Here is a 25,192-nt window from a genome sequence, read left to right as displayed (position 1 = left end):
GCTGTATTATCTTCCAAGCAATTTTTCTTTTAAAGTTGCATTTTTAATTAAAGTAGCTCTTAAAATTGTGTACTTCTTTTTGTAAGTTACTAAAATGTACTGAAATTAGTTTTATCTATCTTTTAATAGGGAACAACTCATGAAGAGATAGTTCCACAATGTCTCAGTTCTGAAGAAACAAAGAAAAAAGTTGTATCCTTTTTGGAGAAGGTATTTTATTTATATAGCATCCAACTGGCAGTACAAATTTTGTTATCATGTTACTTTTTAAAAAATTATTGCCAGGTTGAATATCCTGTTAGCTTATTAAGCAGTTGGGACCTCACTGCAGGTCAGAAGTGAAACACTTGGGTCACTTTGGCTGAGTCTGGGATACTGCAGCATTGATCATCCAGGCCCAGAGATGAAGAATGCGGATCCCTCACCAGTAACTCACAGTCATTAGACTCACACGTGGAACTGTAGGCCCAAGAGGGTCATATTCACCACCATAATCCAATCAGGGCTTTTCCAAATAGTGGCTCCCATATTTGTGTGAGCTTTGAAACTTACAGGGAGACAGTGGTAGGATGTAAGTTAAAGGTTAACTGAAACACTAATAGAACAGTTAAACCACAAATTTAGAATACTAGGATAAAGTGAATTATGCTTAAGTACTTAATTTTCTTAAGAATATCTCACTGAAGTGGGCTGTGTTTCTTTTTATGTATACACATATATTACACATAAGCTGGATGCAAGTAAGTGTGTATACATGTTTCTTTTAAACATTTCTCACCCTAGTCAGTAAAGCCTAGCAGATGACCTGATCTTTTTTTTCTGTAGGGAAGGCATACACTGTAAAATACTGTTACCCAAATCACACTGAGGATAATTTTACAGACGAGTCCAACTTACTTCCAGAATTTGCTTAGTTCACAAGTTGAGCCTTGTAGTTAAACATGCGGCACTTAATACACACAGGTCTTTTCACTTTCTGAGTATCACACCATTTTGATATTGAGTTGAGAGTGCTATTGTTGTTATTTACTTGGTTCTTCATCTCTGGCAGACGGGGTTTGTAGATGAAACCACAGCTGCGAGAGTAGAACGTATCAAACAGGAAAAAGGTACTTTCTGGGAGCCTTTTGCTAAAGTTACTCAAGAAGAAACAAAGATGTCATCTTTACAGGTATGGACTGCTCTTCAGTTGGATCAAGCTTTAATAAAAAATTTGCTTTATTACTTATAAAAGTAGAACAGAAACTAGCGTGGTTCTTTGCCTCATACAGAATAGACATGGGAAATGGTTTTATGGTAGCTGCTCTTTTAAAAATCACATTTCTTCTCTCTGGAAGGCTAACAACACATAGAACAGAGGTGGGACTCCAAAAAAAGTTTTAAACATCATACTGAATATACCTTTAATATAACTTTCAATTATTTGCAGTAACCTTTGGAAAAGTTATGTCTTTGTACCAGTGATGCTACAAATGCAGTAGTTTCTGAACCACAGAAGAAAACTAATTCAAATACCTTCTTAAATGTTTAGTTTGATCCTTTGCCTCATTCATCACAGTCCAGAAATTACATCTATCAAAAGGCAGAAATCTGACACTTCTAAGGATATTCAAAATTGTTTGAGCACTAATAGTATATTTGGAATGGCAATCCATAATGGTAAATATAAGTTACAACTCTTAAAAACCTAATAATTGGTTTTCAAGACATGTTAACTTTTATGCCTTAAATCTACAAAGTTAAATATATCAGTAGGGTAAATAAGCCCTAAAGAATTTATATATTACGACCGTCTTTAGGAAGACAATGATTTTAAAAACTGTATGGCTCTAACCCTTCATCCTTCTTCCGGTGCATTGAAAGCATCATTATAAACTTAGCATTAAAAGGGGGCATTTTAAAAAGTTCATACTTGGGGCTTTTTTGTAAGGACAGATTATCTGGCTAAAGAACACTCACCTGAAGTCACTGGACAAGGCAGCATCTCTTCATTTCCTTGGACCCTGAGCATCAGTTGTGGTAGCACCCTAAATCCCTGTCGCAAATCAACACTGCCTTCATGTCTTTCTCCAGATGAATGTGGGGGTAGGGGTCTCCTGCCCTTGTGAGCCAATGACTAGAATAAAATTTTCGTATAAAACTTTACAATTTTAGAATTTGTCCTTGTAAGCTTTAGTCCAAAAGAAAAGTTCTATTTGGAACGGGGATCATGGAATTACATGTTTTTCTCATTTGCCAGCCTTGTGTGAAGAGAGCCCGTCACGAGCTCCCCTCGGAAGATGAGTACAGGTCAACACTGCAAGCAGCAACAGCAGCCTTGGAGGCGATTGAGTTATTACTCCAGAAGTCTCCTCCTCCAGACTGGCTCCTGATGGAAATGGAGACACTTCAGGAAAGGATTGATAAGCTAAAACGTCAGGTACTCTAAGGTGAAGAGTTAGTGGTCTAGACCATTTTGTCAACTAGGTAAATGAGTTGAATATGATTTTTTTGTTACCCTAGAGTACATTTTGTAAATGAAAATATTGACATATCTATACATGGTCTAACACACAAAACTTTTCTGAGGTTGAATCTAGTGAAAATAAGTCTTTATTTATTGGACATTTAGAGAGCAGGATTGTGGGGGATATTTCTCATTAAGGACTTTGGTACAAGGTAATACAGGTGGAACAGTCGGTAACTGCCCAGGTCTCCACAGGGCCACTCACTCAGGTAGTACCTCTGTAAACAAATAAATAAGCTGCCTAAGGAAACCTTAGCAATTTAAAATCATTTATATACTTCATAGCTAAAAGTTTTTCAGTAAGTTGTATTCCATAATCGAGTTTACTCTTCTGACAAAGAAATGGCACAGAATTAAGCTAATCAGCTTGAATTTTTGTATTTATTTTCTTTACTTCCAGAATTGCTCTGGAAGAAAGCAGTAAGTTCCACCTTTCCACAGCCACTTGCTCTTCACAGAAACTGGCCTCCGTCAGACGCACAGGCTCTTCCTCGGAGAAGGGCTGTGAACCTCTGCACTGCCCAGGGCTCTCCGCCAGCAAGCCAGGTCTCCTCTCACTTCCATTGGCAGATTGGAAAAAGAGCTCCTGACATGAGAAAAACAGGATGCTTTGGGGCTTTCTCATCTGCAGTGCCTGCTTCTGAGGTATTAGTTTGATTTTTTTGTTTTAAAGAAATCCTTTTTCCTGAAAAGTGACTTGCAGCCACTGTCACCAGCTGTTATCGTCCCAGTTCAGATCACCATCTTCCCCCCAGCCTGCAGACTCTCCCTGCAACGAAAGAGAGCAAACAAGGGCAACCTGCTGAAACAAGTCACATTCAGATTTGAAAGATAGGGAATTTAAAAGGGGCCCAACGCGTGTCTTTTGACGCCAGAATGCATTTCTTCATACTAAGTAAAATAATTTGCTATAACAGAAACATGAAAAGTAGGATCACTTTGGTTCCGCTATTACAAAATCACAGCATTAAAAAATAACTTTCACAAGGACTATTTAACACTTAGCCCAAGCACTTCTATTAATATGTTTTCCTGGGGAAGAAAAGATGCCACTGACAGGAATTGATTTTGTTCCTTTTCTGGTCATGTTAATAAACCAGTTGTGGACATCAGTCTTCTCTCACTGGGAAAGAGTGTATTTTTTTTTATAAATGGGACAGTATAGCTGCTGCTTGTGAGGGAAATATGTAAACTTAGTAACATAATTTAACAATCCTCACCTCAGTAATTTCTGCTGCAGCAAATTTTGAGGAAAAGTGCATCGCTGATGAGACATTATCCTTGTTGGGAACCACTGTTTCTGTCCTCAGTTCAGGCAAAATAATAGCAGCTGAAGGCTTAATTTCTGGGATCATATCAGCAAACCAGTCCAACTCTGGGTCTTTCACTGGCTTCTTTTTTACCTGAATGGTAAACTCCTCTCCTAAACCCAGTTCTGATGGAACTTTAAGGCGCCTTTCTTGCGACAATACTTTTGGTGGCTTGGTTTGGTCTGGGTCATCCCTGCTTTGTGCAAGACTGGTCTTTTGGGGTAGGTTTGATTTCAAAGGCAAAGCAGGAGTGGCCTTTTGCTCCCCTGAGGTAACAGGTCTTGTGGCCGTCATTCCACCTTCCAGGTTTACTTCGGTATCTAAGCTGCCGGGCTCAAAGTCATCCCAAGGCTCCTCCTCTGCATTCAGGTTAGTGAGTGGGGACTGGACAGCTGCATGGGGATCTGCAGGACAAACCTCGATGTTGACAGTTTTGTTCTCAGGCTCCTCAGGCTCACTCCAGTCAGGCCACTCCTCAGACTTTTTAGAACTCGATGGGAACTTTTCACTGTCTCCTGAGGTAATTTTCACATTGGAGATGCCATTGATGGGAAATTTGATAGACTGAGAAAATTGATCACCTGTGGGGGGATATGTACACGAGTTATTCTCATAAAATGTTGGTTAATACATGCAATATATTTAGGAGAAAGTTAACACTGAAGAAATGTATAGACCCAATTCCTTGGAAATAACCCATGTGCACTGAACTATGAGATAGCCCAGCAGAACATAAACCAGCAAAGATAAGAGTTAAAACAAATACTTCAGTTATGATAAAAGTTGAACAAATGTAATTTGATGGGCACATACCAAGCAACAATTAACTGAAGCACCTAATCCTTTACTAAATATTCAAACATACTATTTATCTATAACAAATACAAAAATGTTCTAGCCAGGCACTGATACCCTCACGATGTTAATTATGTACACCTTGAGAAAGTGTTGTTTGCTCAAGTAGGCTGCCTCACTTTAACATATCCTCATTTTAAATAGATTTTCATAAGCATAGTCAAGTCATGAAGTCCTTTGTAGTATGGCCTGACTGTGTGCTTAATTCCGCAAACTTATTTAACGACAGAACTCTTTCATGGTACACCTGATAACATCTTCCAGAACTATCATACTTTCATATAATTTGGGGAAAGTCCCCAGAGTGAAGTATCTGGTGCAAAAAAAGAATTCAAGCAATGTCTCCACCAGTTATGAAGAAAAGACAAGTATTTACCCTATAGTCCAGGGAAAAAAGATACACCCAAGCTGACTACATAATTGTAAATAACAAGAGAATTAGGTCTCGATAGCCCCAAAGTGCCCTTTAGTTTCAGAATTTTAATTACTCAGGAAAACATTCACCAAGCAGTGGAACAGCTATATACATTTAACAGATCTACCTGTCTGTAGAAGAGGACTGTAGTAATCTTGTGGTATGTGCTTCTTGCTGTTGATGGGCATGTTGCCAGATATGTGCTTCTTGCTGTTGATGGGCATGTTGCCAGAAAAACATTTAGGGAATATGCCAGGGGAGGGGTTCTTCAAGATTGGCAAGCTCTGACTGCGCTGGCTGCAGGCGACGTGCACAGGAGAATCTGAAGATAAACAAAAACTCCAAAAAATGAAAGAGTAGTAAATTGCTTCTTTTCCTATTACATGTTAGGTGAACAACAGTTAGGAAGGGGTGTATTTAACACAGATAAAAGATAACTTGCTGGGAGAGGACAGCTCCAAATATGTGGAGAGACATAGCTACTATGGAGTGTCCACATGGTGGTAAACAAAGGGTTCAAGCATTAGGTAAGCATTTGGAATAGAGAGAGAAAACCTTTAGGATACCTAGTTATAAAGGTTAACAGCCTTTAAAAACATCTCAGTGGTGATTTAAAACTGTATTTCATTCTACTTTCAAGAATAAAGAGTACAAGCACACGGATATGAATGTACTTAATGCCACAAAACTGTACACTTTAAAATGTTTAAAATGGTAAATTTTATGTTACGGACATTTAATGCCCAACTGGAAAAAGAAAAATGTTTTATGAAAACGTAGTCTTCAGCACCTTTTAGAAAGTTCATACTCAAGAATGAGTACTGGTCAAAAGGATCCTAGCAAAATTGTTGACTACTTCGTCTGCCTCAGGAAAATGAAGGGGTGGCCGGGGCTGAGTCGTCACAGGCCGCACCTCCCCTCCTCGCCCCAGGCTGATCTTTGCAAGCCCACCACCCTCTTGCTTATTTCTGCACCGTCCTCCCTGCTGAAACCTACTAATTTTTCTTACAAATTGTCCCCTTGTCTACATGGTCTTCCCTAACTCTTGTTCATGCAGACTTATTTCCCTCAGGTACATTTTTCATAAACCTTACTATCAGCCTTCATTCTTAAGTCTGATCATGCAGGTAAACTATAAGAACAGAAGGAAAAAAAATCTAAGAGTACCTCCTTTATACACACCACTCTCCCAGCAGCCTCTCTGTTCTATAGGACAAGGGCCTCTCTTTACCATAAATCTGGAATACAAGCTGCCCCCAGGGTCTCAGCCGTCCTGGATGAAGAGTCTAACATGGCAAGTCAGTGGGATTCAAGTTTTCAGGAAAATCTATTTTAATAAAAACTTATCTGCTATTGATGCTTTGGTGCCCTTTTCTGTTTCCCCTTCAGATTACAGTGATCCAAATGGAGAGTATATAAAATATCTAGAACCAGAAAACCCCATCCAATAAATAAAGTTGTTGGGAGTGGGGACTTTTGTTAATTCAACATGTAAAGCTGTCCCTAGAGACTGACCCCTAAACCTTCTCCCAAAACTATGCATATCCTCTCCTCTGGCCAGAAACTCCTCTAGTGTGAAATATAAACCCTTCATCTGCCCTTTGTGTGCTCTGCTAAAAGAAAAGCTGGCAACAACAGACCTCACTCAGTTTGGTGTGGATGTTTCACGGCTGAAGAGGGAGTGACAGTTCCTACATCACCCTCTTCAAGCTCCTCAGTCGCACTGACACTGACTCAGCAGCACCGAGGAAGTCAGTGTTGTTTAAAAATTCTCTTGGCAGCAAAATTAGAGAAAAGTCTGGCAGCTCTTTTTTACTAATAACCATTTCCATGCTCTCACTATCACTGAGAAATGAATCAGAGATTCAGAGCTTCATAACATGGCCGTCATCCTTCAGGGTTATACAGAGGAGCAAAGAAGCAATGGCGATGTCAATACAAAATTCTCATTCTTGACTTTTATAGCCTATAAAGACCAGAAATTACTGCTACTTCCCAGGTAATATTTCAATGGGAACATCAGAATTAAGGATTTTTTTCTCTTGATTTCTTCAAGTACCTAACAGTCAACAGCTTGTCACCTAACAGGCCATCAAAATCAAAAGAACTTAAAACATCTGGTGTCACTAAGAGCTGCTACAGCCTTTTTGGAAACTGACACTATTAAGATGTAAAATATTCTATATATTCTTTGACTCAGTAAGAAATTCAGAAAGGAGTGCAACAGCCATCAACAGGGAAGGAGGTCACTGAATGAATTATAGTCAATGAAATATTAGGCAGCTATCAATAAAACAAATTATTAGGTAGTTATGTATTGACCTCGAGACAGGTCCCTGATAAGTTGTTACATGAAAAAAATCAAGTTGGGGAACTGTGCATAGTTATTTTTTTTTAAATCCTATGTGTGTGTGTTAAAATACATTTGTGTCTTTGTGGGCTTACAAAAAGGATGAAACAATTCCCATGCCCCAGAAGGAAGTGAAAGAGGGAAATTAACTTTTTCCTTTTAATTCTCTGTATCACTTGAATATAATCTATCTGCACTACTTGTATAATGTTTAAAACCTAATAAAATAACACTGGACCTTTTAATCACTCTTACCTTCTGGGGAAAGGTCTACAGTTTTAGTAAAGCTTGGGGCAGTGCGTTTGAAGATCTTGGTTCTCTCTCCTCCCACAACCACCTCTGGCCCAAGTAGCGAGACCAGCACTGCTAGGCTGTGAAGAGTAATGGCCACGATGGAGTCGCTGGTATCACGCAGGCCCAGTAAAACCTAGGAGTAAATTGGGTAGTAAGTGTACACAACCATATGGCCTGTCTCTTCTCCCTTTCACCCCAGCCCCAACAAGCAGTTGGGCTGCACTCAGACTGTGTTTGTTCAAGTGTACTTCATTTCTTAGATGTGTTCTAGGTCAGTAGCTCTCTACTTATTTGTGGTCAAGGACCAATATTTTCCCTTGCCAATCCAGCACACCCTGATACTTTTTTGAAGATACAATAAAAATGAAGAAAAATAAATAACAATAAATGAGAAATGTATTAGAAATAAGATTACTCTGTTAAGTTGCTATGAAAGTTTTTAGATTATGATGCCTGTCGGCTCTTGCCTCCAAGCCACCACCACAGAGCCCTCCCAAGGGCTCAGCCCTTTTAAGTCTATAGCACCAAGTATTCCCAGGTGGTCTTCCATTCAAGCACTAACTAGGCCCAACCCTGCTTAGCATCTGAGCTCAGATGAGATGGATGCATTCAGAATGGTAAGGCTGTAGACAGTTCCCCAAATTCTTGGCAAATCTGAATACTCCAACCGAAAGACAGAGTTGCTGAATGGATAAAAAAAAAACAACGAGACTCATCTGTATGAGGCCATAAGAGACTTCTCATGTAAGGACATACATAGACTGAAAGTGAAGGAACAGAAAAAGATGTTCCATGCAAATGAAAACCAGAAGAAATCTTGGGAAGCTATACTTAAATCAGACAAGACAAAATAAACTTTAAAACAAACAGTAATAAAAGAAGGCATGACATAATGATACATAAATCCAACATTTATAACATTTATAAATACTTATGCACCAAACATAGGAACACCTAAATTAAAGCAAATACTGGTTGTTAGTTGCTCAGTCGTGTCTGACTCTTTGTGACCCCATGGACTGTAGCCCGCCAAGCTCCTCTGTCCTTGGGATTCTCTAGGCAAGAATACTGGAGGGGGTTGCCATGCCCTTTTCCAGACGATCTTCCTGACTCAGGGATTGAACACAGGTCTCCTGCACTGCAGACAGATTCTTACTGTCTGAGCTACATGGAAGTCCCTAAAACAAATATTAACAGACTCTAAAGAGAGAAATAGAGCAATGCAGTAATAGTAGGGTACTTTAATATCCCTTTTACATCAATGGTTAGATCATCCAGACAGAAAGTAGTAAGAAAATGTTGGCCTTAAGTGACACATTAGATGGATTTAGATATACAAAGAACGTTTCATCCCAAAGGAACAGAACACACATTCTTCTCTAGGGCACACAGAACAGTCTCCAAGACGGGTTGTATGTCACGTGACAAAACAAATCTTGAGAAATTTAAGAAGACTGAAATCAATCAGGTATCTTTTCTGACCCCAAGAGTATGAAATTAGAAATCAATTATAAGAAGAAAACTGGAAAATTCAAATATGGGGAGATTAAATAGTATGCTACTGAACAACCAATGAGTCAAAGGAGAAATCAAAAATATCTTGAGACAAATGGAAATAAAACATACCATCTATGAATGCATCGATGGGATACAGCAAAAGCAGTTCTAAGAGGGACGTTCATACTAATAAATGCCTACCTGAAGAAATAAAAATCCCACACAAACAAGTAATTCTACATCTCAAGAAGCTAGAAAAAGAAAGCTCAACGTCGGTAGAAGGGAGGAAATAACAGAGCAGAAATAAATGCGATAGAGAATAAAAGGAAAATAGAAATTCAATGAAACTAAGAGCTAATTTATTCAAAAGATAAAATTAACAAATCTTTAGCAAGACTGAGGGAGGACTCAAAATCATAAATGAAAGGAGACGTTACAACTGGTACCACACAAAGGGTCATAAGAGATTACTATGAACAACTGTGCTGGCTGTTTAGTCCCTAAGTCGTGTTCAATTCTTTTGTAACCCCATGAACTGTAACCCACCAGGCTCTACTGGCCATGGGATTTCCCAAGAATACTGAAGTGGGTTGCCATTTCCTTCTCCAGGGGATCTTCTCGACCTAGGGCTCGAACCCACGTGTTGTACATTGTCAGGCCGATTCCCTACCACTGAGCCAGCCACCTGGGAAGCCCCACTATGAACAATGAATGTACCAATAAATTTGACAAACTAGAAGAAATGGATAAAGTCCTAGAAACATACAACCTATCAAGACTGAATCATAAAAAAGTAGAAAATCTGACAGGTCAAGTAAGGAGGCTGAATCAGTATCCAAAAACCTACCAACAAACAGAAGTCTAGGACAGATAGCTGCTCTGGTGAAGTTGACCAAACATTTGAAGAATGAATACCAATTCTTCTCAAATTCTTGCGAAAAAACAAAAGAGGAGGGAAACTTCTTCTTTAAAACTCCTTTTAAAAGGTCGACATTACCCTGACACCAATTACCAGAGAAGGACACCACAAAAAAATTAAGGTCAAAATCCCTTCTTTAAGAAAATTAGTGATACCAAGGGAACATTTCATGCAAAGCTGGGCACAATAAAGGACCGAAAATTATGGATCTGACAGAAGCCGGAGATATTAAGAAGAGGTGACAAGAATACACAGAAGAACTATACAAAAAAGATCTTTGTGACCCATATAACCACGAATAGTGTGATCACTCACCCAGAGCCAGACATCCTGGAATGAGACGTCACGTAGGCCTTAGGAAGCATCACTATGAACAAAACTAGTGGAGATGATGGAATTCCAGTTGAGCTATTTTAAATCCTAAAAGGTGATGCTGTGACAGTGCTGCACTCAATATGCCAGCAAATTAGGGAAACTCAACAGTGGCCACAGGAAGGGAAAAGGTCAGTTTTCATTCCAATCCCAAAGAAAGGCAATGCCAAAGAATGCTCAAACTACAATTGCACTCACCTCACACACTAGCAAAGTAATGCTCAAAATTCTCCAAGCCAGGCTTCAACAGTATGTGAACCGTGAACTTCCAGAAGTTCAAGCTGGATTTAGAAAAGGCAGAGGAACCAGAGATCAAATTGCCAACATCCGCTGGATCATCGAAAAAGCATGCGAGTTCCAGAAAAACATCTACTTCTGCTTTATTGACCACGCCAAAGCCTTTGACTGTGTGGATCACAACAAACTGTGGAAAATTCAAGAGATGGGATACCTGACCACCTGATCTGCCTCTTGAGAAACCTGTATGCAGGTCAGGAAGCAATAGTTAGAACTGGACATGGAACAACAGACTGGTTCCAAATCAGGAAAGGAGTATGGTCAAGGTTGTATATTGTCACCCTGCTTATTTAAACTTATATGCAGAGTACTTCATGTGAAATGCTGGGCTGGATGAAGCACAAGCTGGAATCAAGACTGCTGGGAGAAATATCAATAACCTCAGATACACAGATGATACCACCCTTATGGCAGAAAGTGAAGAAGTAAAGAACCTCCTGATGAAAGTGAAAGAGGAGAGTGAAAAAGTTGGCTTAAAACTCAACATTCCAAAAACTAACTTCATGGCATCCGGTCCCATCACTTCACGGCAAATAGATGGGGAAACAATGAAAACAGTGACAGACTTTATTTCTTGGGGCTCCAAAATCACTGCAGATGGTGACTCCAGCCATGAAATTAAAAGATGCTTGCTCCTTGGAAGAAAAGCTATGACCAACGTAGACAGCATATTAAAAAGCAGAGACATTACTTTGCCAACAAAGGTCCGTCTAGTCAAAGCTATGGTTTTTCCTGTAGTCATGTATGGATATAAGAGTTGGAATATAAAGAAAGCTGAGTGCTGCAGAATTGATGCTTTTGAACTGTGGTGTTGAAGAAGACTCTTGAGAGTACCTTGGACTGCAAGGAGATCCAACCAGTCCATCCTAAAGGAGATCAGTCCTGGGTGTTCATTGGAAGGACTGATGCTGAAGCTGAAACTCCAATACTTTGGCCACCTGATGCGATGAACTGACTCATGTGAAAAGACCCTGATGCTGGGAAAGATTGAAGGTGGGAGGAGAAGGGGACGACAGATGATGAGATGGCTGGATGGCGTCACCAACTCGATGGACATGAGTTTGAGCAAGCTCTGGAAGTTGGTGATGGACAGGGAAGCCTGGCGTGCTACAGTCCATGGGGTTGCAAAGAGTCGGACATGACTGAGCGACTGAACTGTAGATCCCTGATGAATGTAAGATGCCAAAATCCTCAACAAAATTAGAAAACAAATTCAACAATACATTAAAAGGATCATATACCACGATCAAGTGGAATTTTTTTCTAGTGATGGTGGAACATCCACAAATCAATGTAATACACTACATTAACAAAATGAAGGATAAAAATCATATGATTATCTCAATGAACACAGAAAAAGTATCTGACAAAATTCAACATCTATTTATGATAAAAACTCTCAACAAACTGGATACAGAGGAAACATACCTCAATATAATAAAGGCCATATACAGCAAGCCTACACTTAACATTACACTGAAAAGCCGAAATCCTTCCCTCTGAGGTGAGGAACAAGCCAAGGATGCCCACTGTTGCCAACAGTGTTGGAAACCCTAGCCATAGCAATTAAGCAAGGAGAGGGGAGGGGGCAAAGACATTTAAATCAGAAAATAAGAAGTACTGTAAAACTATACACAATATACAGAATTTGTAGCATTTCTATACACTAATAATGGATTGTCAGAAAAAGACAAAAAAATCCCATTTACAATTGCATCAAAGAATAAAATACAAAGAAACAAATTTAACCAAGGAAGTGGAATACCTCTACACTGAAAACTACAGGACATTGATGAAAGAAACTGAAGAAGACATAAATAAATGGAAAGATATTCTGTGTCATGGATTGGAAGAATTAATATTGTTAATAAACTGCCCATAGTTCCCTAAGCAATCTACAGACCCAATGCAATCCCTATCAAAATTCCAATGACATTATTTACAGAACTAGAATAAACAATCCTAAACTTTGTATGAAACCACAAAAGACTCTGAATAGCCAAAGCAACCTTAGAAAGAAGAACAAAGCTGGAAGCCTCACACTCCTTGATTTCAAACCATATTACAAAGCTACAGTAAAACAGTATAGTATTGGCATAAAACAGACACAGAGGTCAATGGAACAAAATAGCCTAGAAATAAACCTATACATATATGGTCAATTAATTTATGACAGAAAGAGCCAAGAATACACAATGCAGAAAGGACAGTCTATTCAATAAAGTGTTGAGAAAACTGGACAACTGTCTTATAACACACCAACTTAAAATGGATTAAGGACGTAAATGTAAGACCTGAAATGATAGAACTTCTAGAAGAAAACACAGGCAGTAAGCTTCTTGACACCAGTGTTGGTGATGAGTTTTTGGATCTGACACCAAAAGCAAAGGTTACAAAATACAAAACAAAGAAGTGGGACTGCATCAAACTAAACAGCTTCTGCACAGCAAAGGAAACCAGCAACAAAGTAAAAAGGTAATCTAGTGAATGGGAGAAAATATGTGCAAATCATATACCTAATAAGGGGCTAATGTTCAAAATATACAAAAAAAATCATACAGCTCAAAGGCAAAGACAATTTGATTAAAAACTAAGTTGAAGATATGAATAGATGTCTTCCCAAAGATGACATAAAGATGGTCATGAGGTACACGAAAAGATGCTCAACATCACTAAACATCAGGGAAATACAAATCAAAACCACAATGAAGTAGCACTGCACACCTGTTAGAATGGCTAATATCAAGAAGACAAGAATCAAGGGGTGGCGAGGATGTGGAGCAAAGGGAACCCTTGTGTGCTGCTGGTGGGAATTTTCATAATGGGTACAGCCACTATGGAAAACAGTATAGAGGTTCATCAAGAAATTAAAAATGGGATGACCATACCATCCAGTGATTCTCCTTCTGGGTGTTTACTTGAAGAAAAACCTTACTGACTCAAAAAGGCATACGCACTCCCATATTCACTGCAGGATTATTTACATCAAAGTATCTATTGATGAATGAATGGATAAAGAAAATGTAGTATCCACACAGGAAGATTATTCAGCCATACAAAAAGAATAAAATCTTGCCATTTGCAACAACATGGATGGACCTGGAGGGCCATTATGCTATGCTAAGGGAAATAAATCAGACACAGAAAGACAAATGCTCACTTATATGTGTGTGTTTGGTGGGAGAGGTGGGGTAGAGGACAAACGAAAAAAAAAACAAGAACACAGATACAGAGAACAGATTAGTGGTTGCCAGGTGGAAGTGAGGAGGCAGAGAGGAAATAAAATGGGTCAAAAGGTATATACTACATTATAAAATAAAAAGGTCATGGAGATATACTGTAAAGCATAGTGACTATAGGTTATAATACTGTATTGCATATTTCAAAGTCACAAAGAATATTTTTTAAAGTTTCATCATGAGAAATTTCATAACTGTATGGTGACACATGGTAACTAAGCTTATTGTGATCATCTGCAATATATACACATATCAAATCATTCTCCTGTATACCTGAAACTACATGTCCATAATGTACCTCAATTTAAAAAAAAGATTTTAAATGTTAATTTTCCATATCTGTACTCAACTCAATGCAGCAGAACCATAACAAACAGTTCATGGGCAGGCAATGTTCTGCAGAGCACATCTAGGTCACTAAGAGCTGTGTCCTTCACCTCTTAGCTTCATACACAAGAACAGGACTGTGAAAACTGTCTTTATATCTGATGCATATAACACCTGTCCCAAACTGAGCCAATTATGATCTCCTTCTCAGTAATAAAAACTGGAATTTAGAGAAACTGGTTATCTCTGGTTTGCTTAAAAGGAGGACAGTAAACTTGGAAACTATGGGGCAACTACGCTTGGCCATGTGTATACCAAATAACAAAAGCTGGTCTTCAAAAGCCAAACGTGAATGGATGTAAAGAGAAAGGAAAGGAATGAAGACCATATGGCTGAGTCCCAGCTGCACTTGATTTCCCTCTTAGGTAGAATGACATCCTTTCATTAAAGTCTCTCTTTTGGGCTTTAGCCATTTAAGTGGGTTTCAGTTACTTGCAACCAGAAGAACCTTGATTAAGACATTCACATGGAGCTATCAGGAGAGGTTTTGCTCTGAATTGGCAAACACGTACAGAAGAAAGACAGAGGCAAAGCGTCTGCACCAGTCAGACACAAGGCCAGGATGCCCAGACTGGTAGAGGGGACATCACGGGATCAGGAATCCTGGGTTCTGGTCCAATCTCTGCTGGGAATTCTCAATATGACTTAGCCAATTAATCGTTTCATTTTTCTGGTTCTGGTTTCCTCATTTACCTAAGATAAAGGTTTCCAACAGGACTCAATAAAGAAGTATCAGGTCCACTGCTAACAAACCAGGCACTGTCTCAAAACACAGCTGTACAAGTAAACTAAATCATGGTTAGAATTCTGGCAGCTAATTATGGTAATCATAAGAAACCACCCAAGCCAAAAACCCAACTGTCATCCTCAAAACTCTCCCATCTAGTGAAAAACTGAGTCCCCCCCTTCTACCCTTAACCACAGCCACCATGTTTTCCCCAGTCCTTGTCACCTCTTAGCAGGACTATTTTAATAATGCCCTCATGGAACCTCCTTGCTATAGTCCATCTTCCACACTGCCACCCAAGTGAGCATTAGAAATCAGCTAAGTTATTCCTCTACAGGGGAAGTAACTCCACTGAGAGTTTTCATTGCTTTTCACGTGCTGAATATCTACTTGTGAACAGGTTGGTGCAAAAGTAATCACAGGTTTGCACTGTTGAACTTTTCCATTTGATACTGGAATATATTCTTAAATGTGGTTATGTCACACATCATTTTAATGCACATTTCTTGCTTTATGTTTTTTGCTAATTATTATTACTTGTTGTTTATATGTATTTTAGACTATGGAAATGATGTTAGACACAAAAGCAAATTCGAGTGATTTTCTTATTTGAGTTCAAAACGGGTCAAGAAGCAAGAGACAACTCGCAACATCAACAAATGCATTTGGCCCAGGAACTGCGAACGAATGTACAGTGCAGTGGTGGTTCAAGAAGTTCTGCACAGGAGACGAGTCTTGACGATGAGGAGCACAGTGGCCAGCCACAGGAGGTTGACAACAATGAGCTGAGAGCATCACTGAAGCTGATCCTCTTAAAACTACACAAGAAGTTACCCAAGAACTCAATGTCAGTCATTCTACAGTCCTTCGGCATTTGAAGCAAATTGGAAAGGTGAAAAAGCCCGATAAGTGGGTGCCTCATGAGCTGACCAAAAATCAAAAAAATTGTCATTTTGAAGTGTCATCTTCTCTTATCCTATCCAACAACAATCTCAATTAGACTTTGATGTGCAACATAAAGTGGATTTTATATGACAACCAGCAAAGACCAGCTCAGTCGCTGGACTGAGTAGAAGCTCCAAAACACTTCCCAAAGTCAAACTTACACCAGAAAAGGGGTCATGGTTACTGTTTGGTGGTCTGCTCCTAGTCTGACCCACTACAGCTTTCTGAATCCCAGCAAAATCATTACATCTGAGAAGTACACTCAGCAAACTGATGAGATCTAATGAAAACTTCAACACCTGCAGCTAGCACTGGTCAACAGACTAGGCCCAATTCTCTGCAACAATGCTCAACCACACGTCACACAATCAATGCTTCAAAAGCTGAATGAATTGGGCCACGAAGTTTTGCCTCACCTGACCTCTCACCAACCAATGACCACTTCTCCAAGCACCTCAGCAACTTTTTGCAGAGAAAATGTTTCCCCAACCAGCAGGACACAGAAAATGCTTTCCAAGAGTTTGTTCAATCCTGAAGCACAGATTTTTTTTGCTACAGGAGTTAACAAACTATTTCTTACTGGCAAAAATGTGTTGACTGTAATGGTTCTTATTTTTATTAATATAGATGTGTTTGAGCCTAGTTATAATGATTTAAAATTCAGAGTCTGAAATCACTATTACTTTTGCAAAAACCTAATACTGATCTCAGCTCAGTGCCAATTCTGAGACCTATGACGGGACCTCTGTTTCAGAGTTAGAGTGCTTCGTTCCTCTTCTACATTCTCAGACACAAAACAACTACAGGTAAAGTGACAACTACTGCTGCAGATGTAAACACAAAGTGCTATCCTAGAGTAACTAGGCTGTAAAGCCAGCCCCCAGTGAACCACAACCCCAGTATCCATGACCGTGTATAAACCCACCCCACAGTGAACCTGGCCTGACTTCTATGACTCACTTCAATCAAGAGAATGTGACAGAAGTGATGTGGTCAGTTCCCAATCTATGCCTTAGGAAGGCTGCTTGGGCTCTTGTGGTCACCTTGGGCAGCCATGTAAGAAGTCCACCGACCCTGCTAGGGAAATCATGTGGAGATGTCACATGGGGGAACAAGGGCCCTGAGATGTCTGGCTTTTCCGCCCTCCCCTCTGAGGTGCCAAGGAGCTGTGTGGATGTGTTATGGGGCTGCCTGCGTTATGACTGCTGCCTCCATTGACATCATGTGGAACAACCGAACCCACAAGCTGAGCTCAATCAATCCAAAGAATTACAAGAATTAATGAAGTGTTGTGGGACTTCCCTAGTGGTCCAGTGATTAAGAATCCACTTCGCAATGCAGGAGACACAGGTTTGATCTCTGGTTGGAGAATAAAGACCCCACATGCCGTGGGGCAACCAAGAGTGTGCGCCACAGCTACAGAGCCCTCATGCTGCAACTCAGACCCAATGCAGCCAAATAAGTCAAAAAGTAAATAAACAAAATGACTGTCGTTTCAAGATACTTAGTAGTTTTGGGGCGGTTTGCTACACAGATAACAAATATTTATCTCTCATCTTCTCACTTCTTGAAAGCAGGGAGTGTGTTATACACCTCTATGGCCCCAGTACTTAGGCACAAGAACTGGCCTAAAGCCAGGCCTTATTATCTTTAAATAAATTAATCTCATAGAAAAACAGACAAAATCTTTCCAAACCTCATGCTGAGTTGAACACTGTCTCCTCAAAATTCATGCCTACTCAGAACGTGACCTTAAATGAGATCTTACTGGGTGAGAGTGGACCTTAAATCCAATGACCAGTGTCCTTATAAAAAGGCCGTGCGACAACAAAAGCAGAAACTGAAGCAACACAGCGACAAGCCAAGAAACACCAAAGGGCTACCAGAAGCTGGGAGGAGGGCAAGGAAGGGCTCTTCCCCAGCGCCTTCAGAGGGCGCCCGGTGGACACCCTGACTGGGGATTTCTGGCCTCCAGAATCACAAGAGAATAGATTTCTATTGTTTAAGCCATGCAGTTTGTGGTCATTTGTTTCATCAGTCACAGGAAACCAATACAAACCCGGAGGCCCAGAGTGGGCAAAGGTAACAGGAGCCCTGGTGGTGGATCAACGGGCTAAAAACCACGGACAGGAACCACCTCCTTTCCTCTAAACTATAGTCTAATAATTTTATAGTAAGTTAATTATGACACGTGCAGTTTCTCTTCACAAAGCATCCCACAAACGAATCTTGTTAGTTTTCCTCCAAAGAATTAGCAAGCAGAATTACCGGTTTCCGGTTATAAAGAAGTGAAGACTAAATATGCTGGTTTAACTGCTTTGCCTGGGTGACTGGCCTGGAAATGTAGTTTTCGTGTCCACCCTTTGGGTTCCAGGAGGCTTTCACACTGAAACGCTGTCTCAGGGCTTCTCAGCTCTTATCCAAATGCCCCCAAGCCCCCTTTTCCTTCCAGCCGCCCCCCCCACCACCGATGACTCAGTGAGCGCCTACCCGCTGACCCACCCATCCCTACCTGGGGCAGGATGACCTTCTTCAGCTGCTCCTGCGTGAAGTGCTCCACGTAGGCCTCCAGGTGGGACAGCAGCACCATCCGCACGTGCTCTTCATGCACCTCGAACAGCCGCAGCAGCACCGGGATCACCCGCGCCTGGAACAGGGCTGGTGAGAGGAGGCAGGGGGTTTCTCCTTGCGTGTTGTCTTCCCCCAGATCAGACGGGGAAAAAAAAAAAATCATCACTTCAGTGAAAGGAGCATGAAGCCTAGTGCATAAACTGAGCCTGGAACTTCACACACAATCCTAAGTACTCTTCGAAATTCTTATGTCCCAAACCAAAGGCAAGTGCTTCTTTGACCCCATATTACTCAAGGCTTAACTGTCTCAAGTACACTCCACCTTGTAGGAGGGTTTCTGAAACACTCTTATCATACTTAACGTACTGCAAAGAAACCTTATGTTTTAATGTAATTCTGAGTGGATAGCTCTCTGTATTAATACATTCATGTCTAATCAAGGAGAAATTTCATATACTAGATTCAACTGATATTATTGTTGCAATTTTTCCTGCAAAGCCAGGAAGTGTTAAATGCTACCACAGGAGCTGGTTCTCTCTTCCGAGCAGTTAAGGAAAGTCCTTCAACAGAGAGAGGCATCAGAACCATTTGGGGACCTTTGAAAATATGTATTCACCTGTCCTCGCTCTGTCCCAGACCTAGGGGGCCAGGCACAGGCAAATTTAGAAAAAGCTCCCCAGGTCATTCAGATCACCACACAGTAAGTGCGCACTGTTTAAATGGGGACGAACAATTCCCAAACTCCATAATTACCAAGAATACTTTGGAAAAAAATTCACCTTTTTTAGGGCCGAGGAGATAAGGAAGAAAACTCTTAACAGCTACTGGCTCTGCAAACACCAGCTGGTTAAGCAGAAGAGGCACCAACCGTGAGGCTATTAATTCCTCTGACAGGCAGCTGACTCTGTCCAGCAGGAATCTGGGGGCAAAGAAGGAACACCTGGGACACTGCAGCAGCTTACTTGCAGTTGAGACACGTGCAGCCTTAGCCCACATCATCGAAGTGATGCATCTGAAATGTGGCTAGGGAAACTGAACAGGTGGGTCCCCAGATATTTAAGAAAAACACAGAAGGTGTGAGACAACACCAGCTAGTCAGTACATATACAACCTCCAATCCAAGCTAGGAAAAGTTTTTCAAGAAATTGCCCCTCGTTAATAATAGCAAGAGTGTCCTCTTTCCCCCCTAATAAGCCAGTCTTTTTAGTCAATAAAAGGTACTTTCTCAAATTTAAAACACATGTGTGTGCTTAGTTGCTCAGTCATATCCAACTCTTTGTGACCCCATGGACTGTAGCCCACCAGGCTCCTCAGTTCATGGAATTCTCCAGGAAAGAATGCTGGAGTGGGTTGCCATTTCCTTCTCCAGGAGATCTTCCTGACCCAGGGATTGAACCCGGGTCTACAGCATTGCAGACAGATTCTTTACTGTCTGAGCCACCAGGGAAGCCCATTTTAAAACACATAAGATATTACATTACTTAAAGTTTCTATGGCAAACAAAACACTGGCTTTTGTTAGAAGCTAAGTACAAGCACTCTGTTAAGAAATACACAGACGTCAGGTATTAACAGTAATAACATGCCACCATACAATCACCCTAAGCAAGTATCTTGCCTCCTACCTAATCAGGAAACGGACCATACCAAGCATTACCTCCTTCAAGCCCCTCAGCCACTATCCACAAATAGGTCCAAGGCCAGAATAATTCCCACCTCTTTTCCAGGTACCAAGGATGCGAGGGATTCCTCTTATTTAAGGCCATGCCACAGGGCTCTTGCCCCCACATTCCCTTCTACCCCAGGGCCACAGGCCAACAGCCCCCCAGCACGAGGGGGGCTTCAGTTCCTCCCTCACTCCCCCACCAGCTCCATCCTGTCAGTCCAAAGACATGCTCCCATCTTTTCCAGCCTTAAAAACAGCCTTATTTGACTCCCTTAGCAACTCAGTAGCAATTCCATGTTCCTCTCCTCCAAGCTTTTTAGGAGGTTTTACCCAAAGTCCATGTTCTCACCTTCTGCTCACATCTCAATTCACAGCAGTTTGATTCTCTCTGCTGAAACAGCTTTTTCTAAGACAAGGTTACAAAAGCTCTGTTGATGGCAAAGTGATTACTATCTTTCTCGAATTCTCTACCCTTTGGAATACCAGCCCTCCTGTTTTCTCTCTGAATCTCCCCTAACCACTGCTTCTGCCTCACTTGTCAGCCACTCCCTCCCCACCAGCCCCCTGACAAGCTGGGTGCCCCAAGTCCTTTTCATGCTACCCACTTTCTCCGGGAAAATGTCAATGACTAAGGCTAATGAACCTTAATATTCACCTCCAGCTCATCCTCATTAGACTTCTCTCCTGAGAAGCAGAACCATCTGCCCAAAGGCCCATGTCCATCTCTACCTGGAGGCCCACAGCCACTTCCAACCAACGTGGACACCAGATTCTGCGTCTTCCCTCCAGTATTTTCCAACTCATTTAGTGATAATCACTAAGGCTTGCCAGTTTTTATGTTTTAATATTTCTTATCTGTCTTCACCATACCATCGCTGCCCTTACATGAGGCCTCCCATCTACTGCTGGCCTGCCATGGTCTGCCAACCGACCCAAATCTTACATGAAATAAACCTGTGCCCCCTCCGTAGAAAACAAGAGTAATCCACCCAAGGGGAGAGTCAGCCGTCTGACAGCCTGTTTTCACTCCTTTGACAGTTTCAAGGCCTGAAGTCCACTGCTTACCAATAGCGTCAATACTCCTCTCAGCCACATCCGAGGGTGCCTGCCCTACCCCCTCCAGCAGGACTCAAGTGGTCGTCACTCCACATACATGCCCTGCTGCGCTTCGCCTTTGTGCACTGGTTCACATTGCCTCTCTGCCCAGAATAGCGTCTCTAACTTCCTCCTCCCTGCCCCGTCCTGTCTTCTCAGGACACCCCCCTCAAGCTCCACTACTATCTAAGGATTATCAGTCTGTATCTGTTTCCTTCACCAGAACTATACATCCCAGGGTCTAGCAGAGAGCCTGACATAGAGGAAATGTCACTGAACTCTGTCTAAGAAACCCAATGATGGACTCGTCTTCTCTAGGACACTTGAAATGATTACAAGGACTTAATCCAAGTTATTGAATTTTAAGGCCTGAATTTTCTGAACTTACTTGAAAAATTCAGTTTTTTCCTCTTCGCTCTTCAATGTTAAACTTTTCAAGAAATTTACAACTTCTAGAAAATCATTCCTAAATGCCAAAAAGAAAAAAAAAAAAAGCAGGACAACAGATTAAAGAAGGCACATTAAATATCAAAGCCATAACCACAGACCACACGATAACACTACTCAACAAAGACACATCTCCCTTGACCACGTGGAAGATTCTACTATAACTAAGTAGCTTAGAAGACAAGTGCTATAGGACAAGCCCATAGGGAATTTAATATTTTAAGAGTATCAAAGAGATCTGTGAAGAGGATACATGCTTAACCACACACATGTGTGCATACACAAATGCGAACAAATGCTGTGGTTTTAATAAAATCATCATAATCATCCAAACGTTTTGTTGTAATAGGATGTGGTTACATGAAACGTCCTGGGAGAAATGCTTTTACCATTACAGAACAGTTGCTGATTCTCAAGTCTCCTCTGGGGAAGTAATAACTATTAAAGAGGGTTGCAGAAAGAGGCATTTCTGGTACAAGTCACAGGGATCTTCTCATTTAGCCTGTTTTAAGTTGTCTGGTCACTTTTCCAGCCAGGCAGGGAAGAGGGTGACAAGAGTGGGTGGTTTCCTGCAGGGTCTCCAGACAGTCCCAAAGCCAGCTCAGCTCCAAGCAAACATGGCCCCTGGGAGGGAGGCTTCAGCAGCAGCCAGCAGCCCCCACCAGCAGGGCTGACCTCCTCTCCTGGGTATCCACACCTCACCTTTGCACTGTTTCCCTCTGGCTCCACAGAAAGAGCACAAATGCCTTGACCAGAGTGTAAAATCAGATGGCTCGGCTGCCTGGGCAGGAGCTTTGACCCTGCCTCCTCCCCCTGCCCCTGGCTGGGCTTTCCCCTCAGGGGCAACAATCCCCTCCCTTGTAACAATTTATGAAAGGAGGAGCGGGTGTGTGGTTCTGCCTTCCCTCTCCTGGTTTTTTTTTTTTTTTAATTGAAGGATAATTAAATTCAACTCTACAATGTTGTGTTGGTTTCTGCCAAACATCAACATGAGTCAGCCGTAGGTATACCTATGTCCCCTTCCTCACCCCTCTGTTTCATCCACAACTCATACTAAAGAACTCCTACCACACACAGTGATGAGAGAATCTATTTACTGGAAAGGATTCTTCTCCGCAGAGTGTATCAGTCTGAAACATTCCCCCAAAACACACATGGAGATACCTTGGTTAAAGGACTCATAATGGGAAAGGTTTGAATAGCTCTTTTGGAACATAAGTAACTAAGCCCATGTAACCACAAGGAAAATACCCCTTCTGCTGTGTTTAATTGGAGAAGGAAATGACAACCCACTCCAGTGTTCTTGCCTGGAGAATCCCAGGGACGGCGGAGCCTGGTGGGTTGCAGTCTATGGGGACGCACGGAGTCGGACACGACTGAAGCAACTTAGCAGCAGCAGCGGCAGCTGTGTTTAATGATAGACCCTCATCCTATCTTAGAGGAAATTTTCCCCCTCCAGGGATAATATCAGCTCTCCCTTCACTCTGATTTCTCTCAGGCTTTCCGACTGCAAACACATAAGGGTTTTTAGTTTCACAACTGACACGAGTTTGGTTTTGCTAATAAAAGTTATGAATGAGGAGTTAACCTGTGCAGAAGTTCTGCAGACACGGAAATTTAAAAAACGAAGGACATATAATTAAAACTAACCTTGAAGAGAGGTTCAAAAATCTCTCTGAATCCAGCGACAGTATTGACAGCTATACTGTGCCCTCCCTCTAAATTGACTTCTTTGCTCTTCCATCACGAATTACTAAACAAAGAAAACAATCTTCTGCCTGCCTGAAGAAAAATAAGCTCATTTCCATGCCCATCCCCCACCAACAAGTAAAATTCAACAGTAACAAACTCGTACAAATAATACAATGTCAGCAAAACAGAGAGGCTGTGTTAACATTAAGTTCCTCAATTAACTTCTCCAACTATACACCACTGGACAGAGCCTAGCTTCTTCACGTTCACAGAAGTCCTAAGGAATCCAGCTATAATGTCTAGACCCAGGCGTCCACGGTGAAGGATTTCTAGAACTTCCTATCTGTGAGAGGAACGTGAGAGGCAATTATCATTTCTCCCTCTATTTCCCACGTGGACATGACTCACTCTCTCCTAATACTGAAGGACAACAGCAGCAGCAGCAAAAGGGCCTGCATCGCTCGATCCTCCGAACCCCACCGCAGGAGTGTGGCCCACAGGACAGCAGGTGGGGGCCGGCAGCCCACCGCACCGGGCGCCTCACCTGAAGAAGTCATGGCACAGGAGGGTGCAGAGCGCCGGCCGGCGGTGTGGGCTGGGACTCAGCAGGGCTGAGTGCAAGGTCTGTTGAAAGCTGGAGAGAATATCCGCTGAAACTGAAACCCAGAGCAACAGTTAGTTCCCATTGCCTCCTCCCTCCTGTTAGGACCTCTACAGCTGGAGGCTGGCAAGAGCAAAAACCAACCTGGAAAAAGCCCAAACAGAGCCCTGGCTGTTGCTGAACAGCTCCCTGCCTGCCTGAAGTCAAACTCCTTGGCAGGTGGAGAAAATCATCCTACCAACACGTCCACCCCCCTGCTCCCCTTGGAGGCCCCCACCTTTCCTGACTGTCAGCTTAACTCAGCTCAGGCCTAGAGGAGGAAGCTTAGTAAGTGGCAGGTTTGAGGGCCTTTTCAATCAAGTCTCCTAACCCTCAAAACACAGGAAGTTATTTGAAGGACTGGATTTTCTCTCAAGGATGGTACATAATTGCCACCGTGCTAGACATAGTGAAGAGCAGTGAGTTCATCACCCACAAAGGATGTCCTAGGGCTTAATTCTCAAATGTTTAGGCTGGGACAACTCAGAGCTAATGGCTGAATGGTGCTTGTAACTTCAGAGGACGGAATGAACCAGGCAGAAGAAACTGCGTTAGAACTGCACAAAGCTGCAGCAACATGAGATACAGGCTGGTAAAGGGGCTTAATGTATTCAGACCCCAGTACATGTAAAGGATGGACATCTGAAGGCCTGGAGTGGGTGGAGGAGAGTGAAGCGGGCTGTCAAGCATGCCGCCAGAGAACTTAGAGGAGAACTATATGCTCAGTAGCCTGGGCTTTAAGGGCCAACCAAAGAAAAAAGTAATGAGTAAATGAAATCATGACCAAAAAAAAAAAAAAATCGGAAGGACTTTGAAAGAATCAAGATAAAGAAATGTTAATCTTAATTTAGAAATTAATTTTAAAAAACTCTGAATCTTATTCTCAGATCATTATATACACATCAACAGCACCATTCATTTACTTATAGGCTGGTTTGATAAGTAATAGTCTTTAGACCATAAATACGG

The 25,192-nt window shown here is 41.6% G+C and overlaps 2 protein-coding genes and 1 pseudogene across 26 annotated transcripts in view; 1 reads left to right on the top strand and 2 right to left on the bottom strand.

Moving 5' to 3' along the window:
• FIRRM (FIGNL1 interacting regulator of recombination and mitosis) overlaps positions 1–3,618 on the top strand; it is a 50,809-nt gene extending 47,191 nt beyond the window's left edge. For 4 of the 7 annotated variants that reach the window (XM_081489549.1, XM_081489545.1, XM_081489550.1 and 1 more), the window contains 4 exons: positions 130–210; positions 1,052–1,171; positions 2,240–2,429; positions 2,907–3,618. In XM_081489549.1, coding sequence (XP_081345675.1) covers positions 130–210; positions 1,052–1,171; positions 2,240–2,428 — 390 coding nt within the window. In that variant the 3' untranslated portion in view covers position 2,429; positions 2,907–3,618. The remainder of the gene's footprint in view (positions 1–129; positions 211–1,051; positions 1,172–2,239; positions 2,430–2,906) is intronic. The other 3 variants (XM_081489547.1, XM_081489544.1, XM_081489546.1) reach the window with 1 other exon arrangement.
• The window catches only part of SCYL3 (SCY1 like pseudokinase 3), a 41,187-nt gene continuing 18,569 nt past the window's right edge, over positions 2,575–25,192 (bottom strand). For 15 of the 19 annotated variants that reach the window (XM_081489564.1, XM_081489566.1, XM_081489554.1 and 12 more), the window contains 8 exons: positions 24,128–24,239; positions 21,833–21,910; positions 19,464–19,603; positions 18,626–18,810; positions 7,692–7,863; positions 5,214–5,408; positions 3,727–4,397; positions 2,575–3,275 (listed from right to left, as the gene is read on the bottom strand). In XM_081489564.1, coding sequence (XP_081345690.1) covers positions 3,216–3,275; positions 3,727–4,397; positions 5,214–5,408; positions 7,692–7,863; positions 18,626–18,810; positions 19,464–19,603; positions 21,833–21,910; positions 24,128–24,239 — 1,613 coding nt within the window. In that variant the 3' untranslated portion in view covers positions 2,575–3,215. The remainder of the gene's footprint in view (positions 3,276–3,726; positions 4,398–5,213; positions 5,409–7,691; positions 7,864–18,625; positions 18,811–19,463; positions 19,604–21,832; positions 21,911–24,127; positions 24,240–25,192) is intronic. The other 4 variants (XM_081489559.1, XM_081489560.1, XM_081489557.1 and 1 more) reach the window with 1 other exon arrangement.
• LOC145508184 (5S ribosomal RNA) lies at positions 8,244–8,361 on the bottom strand (annotated as a pseudogene).

The sequence above is a fragment of the Giraffa tippelskirchi genome, chromosome 5, assembly GCF_054371585.1.
Source record: "Giraffa tippelskirchi isolate mGirTip1 chromosome 5, T2T-mGirTip1v1.2.pri, whole genome shotgun sequence".
Taxonomy (NCBI): Eukaryota; Metazoa; Chordata; class Mammalia; order Artiodactyla; family Giraffidae; genus Giraffa; species Giraffa tippelskirchi.
This window is presented reverse-complemented; position numbering and strand designations above follow the sequence as displayed.